The sequence below is a fragment of the Adiantum capillus-veneris genome, chromosome 16 (assembly GCF_014529385.1).
Source record: "Adiantum capillus-veneris isolate H3 chromosome 16, ASM1452938v2, whole genome shotgun sequence".
Lineage (NCBI taxonomy): Eukaryota > Viridiplantae > Streptophyta > Polypodiopsida > Polypodiales > Pteridaceae > Adiantum > Adiantum capillus-veneris.
Window position 1 is genome coordinate 91626423 of NC_140946.1, and position 12002 is coordinate 91638424.

The 12002-nt window shown below is 43.4% G+C and overlaps 1 protein-coding gene across 3 annotated transcripts in view; it reads left to right on the plus strand.

Annotated features, from left to right (window-relative positions):
• The window catches only part of LOC147439449 (BTB/POZ domain-containing protein At1g01640-like), a 35067-nt gene extending 23779 nt beyond the window's left edge, over positions 1 to 11288 (plus strand). For all 3 annotated transcript variants that reach the window (XM_086485300.1, XM_086485302.1, XM_086485301.1), the window contains 3 exons: positions 9006 to 9414; positions 9503 to 10004; positions 10794 to 11288. In XM_086485300.1, the coding sequence (XP_086341426.1) occupies positions 9022 to 9414; positions 9503 to 10004; positions 10794 to 10807 (909 nt within the window). In that variant the 5' untranslated portion in view covers positions 9006 to 9021 and the 3' untranslated portion in view covers positions 10808 to 11288. The remainder of the gene's footprint in view (positions 1 to 9005; positions 9415 to 9502; positions 10005 to 10793) is intronic.
• The last annotated feature ends 714 nt before the right edge of the window (positions 11289 to 12002 follow it).

Consider the following 12002-nt stretch of genomic DNA (forward strand, 5'->3'; position numbering starts at 1 on the left):
GCATTGGCTCAAACCACCATGACCTATGTGCGACGAGGCTTGGGTAGCGGATCTACTATGGCCGCCACCACTTTGGAGATCATGATTCTTCTTTCTTCGGACATTGCCGTTTCCAATGTCCATGGACAGATCTTTCATGTTCTAACTTGTAAGACTTAAGTTACAAGTATTTAGTACTAAGCAGTGTTAGAAAAAAGCCGGGGTCTAGTGTATTTTAACCGGTTGAAATTATAAAATCCCGGTTAGATTTTGAGCTTGCCTCTAAGAAAACCGGCAAATTTACACGAGTTTTAGTGTAATTACCGGCAAAAGCTTCAAATTTTGACCTGAAAACTCAAATTTTCCCTTATTTTGATCGGCTAGGAAAAATGTTTGTTTCTTGCCCTGGTACTAAGTACTAAGGTCGATGTCATGACTCATATGATCTATCATGTGTAAGACGCATGATTTTTTTTTGCATCGTACGTTACGTCACCGTATGTATAATTTTTTTTAGTTCGATTAGTACCGCACGTCTTCGTACGTGTACCCGTCGTACGTGATCGTACGTGTCAACTATGGTCACACGCTGGTGACATACCCCCCTCTTGAAATCTCAAACGTCCTCGTTTGCATCTATGTCGTACATGCTTACTGTCAACACTGATGTATTCAACACCTGTCGACACATATACGACACATACATGCTCATTGTCAACCCTGGTGTATTCAACACCTCGTCGACTCATGTATTGCCTGCGTGTGAACCCTGTCCCAATGACATAGTGGTAGCTGCGCACTCTGCCATTGCTTTGAGTCACTAACTTTCCAATGACAAAATGGTAGCTGCACATTTTGCTACTGTCTTATAGTACACGTTGGATCCCGTAACACTTTCGAGCTTACCCAAATCGATAGTTTAAGAATGCAGTTACACATGTACTCTTTAATAGAAGCAATTACTGTATCCTTGACAAACTGACAAGAAATACTCACTTCTATAGCACTAACCAAACTTTTGGACATTCCATAAGAGCAATTGCCAAACTGACAATCTGTACAGCTCTAACATTCATGTAACAGGTATTTGATTTGAGCTCACTTTAGATACCATGTACATCATTTGTTTCAGAAGCCATTGTCTCACTGACAATCCATTTAGCTTTGAAACTCAAGGGGTCAAGGTAGGTTGCAAATCGAAGGCTTCCAAGTAAAGTGATAACACAGTTGGTGACTCTGCAAGTTCACCTTCTTCCATCCACTTAGCATCCATTGGTGGATAGTTTCTGAACTTTACCAAGTAACGCCTAGCAACCTTGCCTTTCACTTTCCTTTCTTTGTGTGCCAAAATTTGTTCAGGGACCAAGATCTCGTCAAGTTCCTCGACTTCCGGCTGATCTTCAGCTGGCATATCTTCTGGCACATCACCCACATAGGGTCTGAGAAGACTCACATGAAACGCATTGTGAATCTTCCAACTGTCAGGCAATTTCAGCCTATATGCAACATCACTGATTATGTCGCACACTTGAAAAGGCCCATAGTAACGCATGCTGAGCTTTGGAAACAGTCTTTCCTTGCCCTTCATCTTCTTTAACCTTGCCTTTTCAAAGCGTAAAAGCACCCAATCACCAAGTGAATATACCACTTCACGACGGTGACGATCAGCTGCTTTCTTTTGCTTTGCCTGAGTCCTTTCTAAGGCCACTTTGACCTTCTTGTACATTTCATCCATGTCCTGAACATACTTATGTGCTTCAAATATCTTGTCCTTTGTATGCAGTATGGGAGGAACTTTCTTGCCACCTTCAACTATCTCAAAAGGTGCCTTGCCAGTTGATGAATGCACTGTATTATTGTATGCATACTCCACCAATGGCAAATACTGCTCCCACTTTCCTTTATGCTCTGACACATAGCACTTCAGCAGATCTAGGACAGTAGAATTTGCCTCTTCTGACTGCCCATCTGTTTGAGGATGAAATGACGAAGAGAATTTGAGCGTGGTGCCCATATTCTCAAACAAGCCTCTCCAGAACAAACTTGTCATGCGTGGATCACGGTCGCTAACAATTGACTGTGGCATGCCATGATACTTGAAAATATTGCTCATAAACAAGGGTGCCATCTGATCTGGCTTTATCTTCTTCCTGACAGGAATAAAATGAGCTTGCAAATAATGGTCCAAATACCATCGTTTCCTGTCTGCGTTCTCGGAAGATCAAAGATAAAATCCATAGCAATACTTTCCCATGGTTTATCTGGAATAGGTAGTGGTTGCAATAACCCTGGTGCCTTTTGCCTGTCAAACTTGACCTTTTGGCATATTAGGCATTCTCACACAAAGGCATCCACATCTCTTCTCAATGTAGGCCAGTAGAAGAATGTCTCAACCGCTTTAACTGTAGCATCGATACCACGATGCCCTGCATACGGTGGGACATGACTCTCTTCCATAACTTTGCGTCACAATGGCTTTGTGACACACAATCTGCCATGCATCATCATGAACCCGTCTTTAAGAAGATAGTGTTCATGACGTTGTCCATCCATTAGTTGCTCGAAGACCCTTGCAAAATCTTCATCATTTGCATACTGTTCTCTCATATCATCAAGTTCATGATGATAAGGAATCGACACAGCTGAAATTTGTGGCTTCCTTGACAAGGCATCAGCCACAACGTTCTTCTTGCCTTCCACATGCACAATCTGAAAATGGAACATGGACAAAATATTTGCCCATCGCATATGCTTCTCAGATAACTTTGCCTGTGTCAAGAAGTACCGCAAGGTCTGATGGTCCGTTTGGACAACAAAGTCTGCACCTAGCAGGTAGTGTTTCCAACTTAAGAGCGCATGAATCACAGCCAGTAACACTTTCTCATAGACCTGCATGGTCATCTCTGGCCCTTGTAAAATTCTGCTCTCATAGGCTACTACCTTGCCATCTTGCATTAGCACTGCACCAATGCTACTACCACAGGCGTCACACTGGACCACAAATGACTTCCTAAGATCTGGCAACACAATGACTGGATCCGAAGTCATCTTTTCCTTTAAGAGATTAAAAGCTGAAATCTCTTTCTGTGTCCACCTAAAGGTGACTGCCTTCTTTTGAAGAGCATGTAAAGGTGAAGCAATCTCAGCGAAATTTCGGATAAACCTTCTGTAATAGGAGCATAGTCCCAAAAAGCTTCGGACATCATGCACCGTCTTCAAATTTGGCCATGACTTGATCGCTTCAACTTTTGCAGGATCCATTCTGACACCATCCTTTGAGACAATGTGTCCCAGAAAGTGAATCTCTTCCAGAAAAAACTCACTTTTCTTTGCATTGATGAGCAACCTATGACTGCGTAGCTCTTTGAACACAATGGCCAAGTGATGCCTATGCTCCTCTTCATTCTTTGAGTAGACTATCATGTCATCAAAGAATGTACCAACAAACTGCTGGTGTGGACGGAAAATTCTGTCCATCATCCTATTGAACGTAGCAGGAGCATTTGTGAGACCAAAGGGCATCACTAAAAATTCGCAAAGGCCAAACGTCGTTCTAAAAGCAGTCTTGTGCACATCCTCTGATCTAATGCGGATCTGATGGTACCCACTCTTTAGATCTATCCTGCTAAACATAGCTGCTCCTTCTAATTTGTCCATAATATCATCAATTCTAGGTATAGGAAACCTATTCTTGATGGTATTCTTGTTCAGTGCACGGTCTCTCTGGCGGTAATTGAGACGGTAATGAATCGGAAAAACAGTCACTATACTGTTGTAAAAACATTGACCTTTCTTTATCTAACATAGATAAATTTGATTCATCACAATCTGACACTTCACGTGCAAAAACCAAGTACGTAGAAAGATGCTTTTTCATTACAGAAGTAATAGCAGAAGCTGATACAGTAGGAATAGACTCCCCTTTAAGCTTTACATCCAGAATGTGAGTCTTTCCCCTGCTCTGTACAGTGATCTTTTTGTTGTAGGCATCCATGATTCCCTGTACACGAAACAACCAAGGAATACCTAACAACACATCACATCCGTCCAGTGGCATGATGTAAAATTCTTCAGTATCTACATAGGACTGGATATGTAGACGCAACTTTCCAATGATGGGTGTCACAGCCTCTGTATGGCCAGGACATGCCAAACCTGCCTCTGCTGTATACCCCATCTCTTCAGGTCTGATTCCCAACTTTGAAGCCAATTCTGGGGAAATGAAGTTGGCTTTGGCACCTGGATCAAAGAAGATAAGCACTGTTTGATCCCTGACCTTTCCCCATGCTCTGCAAAGCTCACTTGCATCTGAATTTGGCTTGTCGCCCACCATATCTGGCACTAGACCAGCCATGGGCTTCTTTCCTTTCTTGTCTTCCTTGTCATCAGAATCAGCTGGCCTTTTCTTTGTAGGACAATTTTAAGCAATGTGGCCAGGCTGCTCACATATAAAGCATTTGTTCTCTGTCCTCACGACCTTCTTTTGCTCTTCTGACTTGCGAGGAAAACGTCTTTTCCATTTCTTTGCTGGTCCTTTTTCTGATTCAGCCGTAGCTTTATCTTTCCCTGCGTTGGCTAACTCCTGAGTCCCTTTAGGAGCCTCATTGGGAACGTGCTTCTTGGCTGAATTTTTCTTGCTTGATCCTGCCTTGACGCCAGTGTTAAATTCACAATCTTCTCCCTTGAGCAAACCATTGCCAGTGTTTGCTACCTCGATGAGCTGCGTCAAAGTAGTGACTTTTGTCTTCGTGCAGTATTTCTCAATCCTTTGGGTAGGCCATAACAGTATTTTTCAATCTGTTCTGTCAATGGCACAAACCTATAGGAAGTTACTGGAAGTAGAGCTTTCCAAAACTTCCGATTGTAATCATCCAGATTTCTGCAAGTGGCAGCATTTAGCTGGTGCCATTCTGTCATGACATCTGCTTCAAAGTCATCAGATAACCATGCTGCTGCAAAAATCTGCTTGAAGTAAATCCATGTGGACGGAGCTTGCCCTTGAAGCAATAAAGTTGTCCACCATTGTCCCGCATTCCCTGTCAAGAAAGTGGTTGCCTTGCGGACCTTTGAAGCCTCTGTAAAGTTTCCCCCTGCATAGGCCTTGTCAAACTGCTGGAGGAATGAGAGAGCCTTCTTCTTGTCATCAAACCCTGTAAAGGTCGTGAATGACACAACTTTGTCACCTTCTTTGTACGGAGTTGGCCTCTCCAGCAGCGTTAAATTGTCATATGGAAGTGACTGAAACATGGGAACACTATTAGGGTTCATCTGTGTTCCTTGGCCGCTATTAACTTGACCTGAAAATGCCATATTTGGCTGCTGATTTGTAATTCCAGCCATACCAAAATTTGCCTGTGGCATCCCAAATTGGCCCTGAGTGCTCTGAAACCCTGGTAGCATGCCCGTGACACCATACATGGGGTTAGGCATCATCGTTTGAGCACCCCCAAACACTGTTCCTGGCGTGTAAAACTGATTTCCAGGTGCATGACCAGCCATGCTTTGGAATACCGATCCACCTCCAAAATAGCCAGGGTGTACTGAAGGTGGTGGGAAGACCTGTTGCATAGCCTGTAGGTTGCTTCCCTGCCCATTAGAACCAGCTATAGGCTGATGAAAGGTGGCGGGCTGAACTGGTACAGCCTGAAAGACTGGCATCTCAGCCACATGTTCTTGCACCTTAGGCACAGGTTGTGGAGACTGCATGTTCTCCGTCAAGTGTACAGGTGTTTCCATTGATTGTGCGGTATGAATCACCTGTGCTCGAGCCTTAACAGGCTTTTGAATATGATCCAGTGACCCAACTTGCTGAGACGGAACAGGAGGTTGCAGAAAGGCTAAAGACCTCGGGTTCTGCATTACTTGTGTGAACATAGCCACAGCAGTAGCCAACTGGGTCCTGAATATATCGTCATCAGTCTGTGGTGGTCTTGAGGACTCACCCACTTCATGTGTCTGTTGACCCTGTGAAGAGGAAACCTCTTCAGTCACATCATCTGGTCTGTCAGCCATAATTGCAATTCCCTGTGTTTGGTCTATGATCCCCTATGTCTTCAAGCCCAAAACTGACCAAGGCTCACTTCTATGGGAAAAAGTGATTTAATCCCGTCGATGGAACCATGTAACCGGCGTGTTCAATCCAAAAAGGGCGGTAGACTTTACTTCAAACCTTGATTTAGCTTTCATCCATTATTAGTCGTCTATTTTACCTGTACTTTCAAGACACAACAAAGGGGAGAGGGATACAGGTTGCTAGATTGCACCTGTATGAGTAGACCGACACCAGATTGGCCCCTAACTTTATTTCTTTATTGTTCAAAAGAGGGAATAAATGCTGTGGATCCCTACAAGCTGCCCCGCACAAACTTGGCTGAATTTCAACTGTTCCGGCCTGATTTCGGCAGCATAACTGTACTAGGACCCTTCACAGTCAGTATTCCCACGCATTGACTGACCTTCCCGACGCATACGGGCACTTTACAAAACCTGGCGAGAATTTGCAGCACGCTGAATTCTCTGTTTTCGGCCCCGAAAATGCGCCAGATCACCTGTACAGCGGTCCCCTTGCGTCCCCGAACCTCCTGGGGGTATTAGGGTCCGTTTAGGGCCAAAACCCTAAACCTGCAAAAATACACAGCAGGCTGTAATTTACTGTTTTGGGCTCCGTTTCGCGTGCCGGTCGCATCCGTAGCAAGTCCTCGAGCTCCCGCACCTGTAGGGCTACTTGCCCTTTGAATCGGACGAGATTTCTGGCGTGAAACCTCTCCGAATTCACCTGTACCTGCGGGGGAATTAGCCGCTAGCTAATCCAGTACTTGTGCAAGAGGCTCTTGCCTCGGCAATCGTGCATGAACCCACACAACTGTACATTGGTCAAATGAAGAGCCCACTAGAGGGGCATAACATACTGCCAAAGGGGAGAGAGAGGGCAATGCGTAGCGTGCAGGGCATCACTCCTGGCACCGCACTGTGCATAAGAGGGAAAGCAAGCACTCCATAGCTCTTAACCTGTGACAAATCTGAAAATGAGGCTCTCCCCCTCCTAAATTCAGCGCCACTTCTTGTTGCATGAGGCAAGTGCACCAGAAGGTGCCACTTGGCACATTTATAAGCATTTTCCCGTTTCGGGGTTGCTGTCTAAAAATATCCCAACCGGTTGCCCAATTGACTTCACGGCAGAGTAAGAAAGTGTTCCCCTTGTCATTCCGGAGGTAATGACGTCAACACATTTTCAGGTCCCAAAATAGCAGTTCCCTAAATTTTAGGAGATGCTGCCATTGTATCTTTCTAGGTCCTCCGACCCTCTTTGTACACTGCGGCCACATCCAGAACTGAAATGTAGCCTTTGTAGCAAAGGATTCCACTTTGGCTAGTCAATGACCCCACTTGGCTAACCATAGTCCTTGTCCAACCTTAGTGCTCTCTTGCCCTCAGGCCTGGACTCCCTCTGGATAGTTCCACACTAGCTATGCAATGCAGGGCAGTTAGATTTCCCGAGGGGTGTTTCCAAAAAGTGAAAGTAAATAGATAATAAGAAAGAAATCAACAAAAAGGATAGATAGTAGTCACACGCTGGTGACATAGTCAACTGAGAAGCCCAACTAGTGGGGCATTACCATATGTGCAAAGGGGAGAGGGAGATGCACGAGAGCAAATTATCGTGCTACATGAGGCAAAGGAGAAGGCAAGCTTTCCATTAAAGCTGTGAACGTGCACCCACTATTCACACACACACATTGTAGGTCACTTAAGTTCAAAAATTAGCCTCCACTCTCATTTGGGCGGCCACTCTTGCTGAGGTGTCCTTCAGGTTTCTCTCCAACTGCCAAGTGTCCAGTTTGCCCCTTTGGTTTAATTCCCTAGTTCCTACGAACTTATAAAGTTGTAAGTGACTTGCCGAGTGGCCCAAATTCCCTTATGACGCACATAGGCTTCTATACCATCAGGATTTAGTGCTAACTGGCCCGTCCAGTCTGAGACTGATCGACCTAGATTCCCGATGTGAGAAACCGGTTCGACGCAGCTGTTTCACACTGGCCATGCAATGTCCACTTGCACCTTTTCAAGGGTTCTGGGGAAAACAAGTAAAAATAAAATAAATAAGAATATGTAATACATATTTAAAGAAGGCAATAGGAGAAATACACCTCTTGATGACACAAGGCCATTGTGATCATATGCCCTCCTAGTCTTCATCCTGTCAATGACCTTCTTTACCATCTCAGTGATAAAGAAGGTACTCGTAGATGGGCAGGATATGGAAGGGGTGTCTGTCCAGGGACCGTATATAAGGAAGTTGCATGGATCTAGACGCGAAAATTTTCTTGCTTTTATAGCACACTAGAAACCACTCTCGTACAAGATTATTGATATAGCAAACTGTTTTGCTATGAGAGCAAACTCCATGAACATTCGTATTATTTTTGTACCAGTATACAAACTCTCTGGTAAGAAGTCTTGCATATCTAATCAAGTCTGGTTTTTTCCATATGGCATCACATGGCTAGACTTAGACTAGCCGCAATTCAGAAAAGCTCGCTGTCCTTTGCCCAGCAATATGTTCACATGACATTTGATGACACCATGGAGGGACACAAACTGCCTAGAAACTTTATTTTTGCTTATTACTAAGCTCTCTGCAAATTTCATCGTTCAGTTCGTCTTTTTTTGCTTTGTTAAACTTATTTACAAAACACTGGCTTTATTTCCTATTGCCCCAAGATTTACACCCTTTTGAGCTCAAATTGTGAATTGTTTAGGCTTGAACATAGGGATTTATTGTGCTTACAAATTTTGTTTTTGCTCTGAGTCCTCTTGGAGCTTGTAATGATGAATTTGGAGCTAGTAATCTAGCATGGATATCCTTCGTCATATATGCCAATGACTGGCACCATCACTTTCTACTATATTACGACAAGTTTCTACTACCCAAGACTTGGAAACAATAAAAGCTTAGCTTTTTGTTGTGAGTTTTTGCTTCTGGAAACAGTACGACTTACTGCTGTATTTTTCTTATGTCAAAACAGTGCTTAATGTAGCCTCATGCGAGGAATGCCACACCGTGTACAGTGCCTAGTCTGTCGTTGTGTGCTGTCTGCTCACAACAGCAGACAGTTCTGTGTGGAGCTGGATGTTGAATATGCATACTGCAAGAGGTGCTATCGTGAAGGAGTTGTGGAGCTGGAGGCCACCATAGCTAGTTACAGAACGGGTGTACGAAAGCATAAGGAAGAGTGGGACAAGCGGTGGCTAAGCGATCATTTGAGACGAGTGGAGTTCCTGGCTAGTGGTTGGAGTAATTCGGGGCATAAGCTCAAGGTGGATTCAACACAAAGTCATGAGCTCCAGAACTTGAGTGGGCAAGGTTTGCTGTTCGCTGATGTACTACTATGTCCGGTGGATGGACCCCCAGTCCCTGCACACAAAGCTGTTCTGGTAGGTTGTCAAAGAAAGGTGAAAGTATGCGCATCTCATTGCGTTTTTTTGTTTGGCTTTATGGAACCTAGTGAACCTCCAAATGCAGGCTGGGAGGTCATCGGTGTTTAGGGCCATGTTCTGTAGTTGCCCAATGAAAGAAGCCAAGAGTGGTGTGGTGATGATGGACGACTTGAATGCGGAGGCTCTCACAGCCTTTGTGGGCTTTTTGTACACCGCAGTTGTAGTACCTGAGGTGATGCAAAAGCATTCTGTAGCACTTTTGAGTGCTGCAGAGAAATATGATATTGCATTGCTGCGGATAGTATGTGAGGATGCCATTGCGAAGAACATTGGTGCCCATAATGCCATTAGCATTCTGGAGCTGGCAAGGAAATTTGGCTCACAGGTTTTGCATGCTGCGGTGCTGGATTTTGTGTCCCAAGATATAGAACACCTGTTTCTTCTTGAAGAGTACCAGATTTATGCCAAAAAGGACCCTAGTCTTCTACTTGAACTGTATGAACGCCTGATTGAAAGGAATCGCTTACCAATGGTTGCATATAAGGTTGGCTGCAAGAAGAGGATCAGATCTTTTAGTTTTTTAGCAGGTATGGCTTACTTTCTCTTGAAGTATACTAATATCACTAGACATGTGTTAATTTTTACACAGAGAGATAGAGGATGGTTGCTAGCTCATATGAGACTTTTAGTCCAAGGCATGCTGTACCCACAACTTTTTACTTTGACAGGCTAGTGTCGGCAAGTCGACAGGGGGAAAGAGCCTACAGCCGCTGGCAAGCCGGTGGGGGCAGGAAGCAAGTTTCCCCTCGGGGGAGTAAAAAGTCTTTCCATGCCATGTCATTTATTGCATGTCCCCTTGTTAATCACGCCAACCCAAGAATCACCTCAAGGGCACAGACCCTAAGGTAAAATTACATCAAAATAATACAACAGAAAATCAACCATAAATGGTATCACCGAAGGATAAGAGTCCTAGGGCAATTTAAAATACAAGATTGCCTCAAATCAAGGCTAGGAATGGGGATTAAGCTTAGATAACCTCATAGGCTTAGAAGCCTTCTCCTCAATGGACTTCTTAGCAATTTCTGCCAAAGAAGGGAAATGTTGCCCGGGAGCTGAATTTATGCCTTCACAACTCCAATGTGCAATTTAAGCTATGGTTTACTATTATTTTCAAAGGAGAGTTGAAAATAATAGTAAACACACAAGAAGTGGCTCGAGAAATACCTGACATGGTTGCACATGCAAATAGAGCACAAGCAGCAAGGGCATCTCTAGAGTGTACAAGAATAAGTCAAATAGAGTGTTGGGAAAGGGTCTATTAGACCTTTTGGGGTGTGATGCTGATTTATTGTATTGATCTCTGATTGTTGTAGACGAGAAAGACTGAAGGTGATTGGAATGCAAAGAAGAGAGGAGAAAGACCGAAGGTGATTGGAACGCGAAGAAGTTGTTGGATTTCATAGATAGTCAAAATGGCGCAGTAGATGTAGAGGTGCAGGGATGATGGCTTATCGAAATTAAATTGGTATTGGCAGCACATGAGGCTCAGCTGCTGAGACTTGAGACTAAGGTTGTATTTCGTCTCTTTGAAAGGAGATAAGTTAAGTTTTGATCTCTGGTTTGGAAATGTAATTCTTTGTCTCACCATCATAATTACAATCTCTTCGAGCTTTTTGAATATTTCTTTCACTTTCTAGGCATCTTAAGGGTAAAATGGGCTGAGAAATTTGTAAAAACTCGTAAGTATTGCAGCTTAGGCAGAACAGCACATTGCTGAGCCTTAAACTATTTGTATTGGAAGGCTTCAATGCTGTCTATGTTTGGATAGCACGGAGATTTAAACGAATTTTGCACGCATGTTTTGATGAGATCTGCCTTTCTATTATGTATTTTGTGAAGCTAACAAGAGGCTTTCTAAGTCTTGGTTATAATAATGTAGTCAGGTTATATTCACAAATCCAATTTTTAAAATGTCAGAGGAAACTTGGTTTTGGTCTTTTATTTAAGTTGAAGTTAACGATCCAAGGTCAATCGAAAGGTTTAGTTTTGGGCTCCAATCTACCAGAAACATTTGAAATCTTGATCTGGCAATTTAATCAGAACAATAAGACTCTTCCATGCTTGTAAATGAAGTTGTAGATGCCCCCTTGCAAAGTAATTAGCTATGACTTAGTTCTACTAACAAAAGGTTTCTAAAGTTATCTTTACTGTCTTAGTGTTCGCAACTTTTGAATCTAGAATAAAACCCTTTACTATATTAATGTATATCACCTTCAATATTACTTCAATATTCTTTAATCTATGTACATGTATGTGACAAGAAGTTTTGGACAAATTCTCACAATAATTCCCACCTTGTGACTTACCTCAACATCATGAGCTTCTGTGAGGGAGGCAGGTGGGGGGCCGGCGGTCCCTTGCCCCCAATCGTACCTAGCTAGGTATGTGGTGCCTCTCGAGCATAAGCTCATGATGTTATTCATTGTATGAAAAACATTGGAAAAGACTCCGTTTTCCTACATGAGAAAATTTCTAAATCTTCTTGTGTATGTGGCATGGACCCACATGGTGCATCTTAAAAT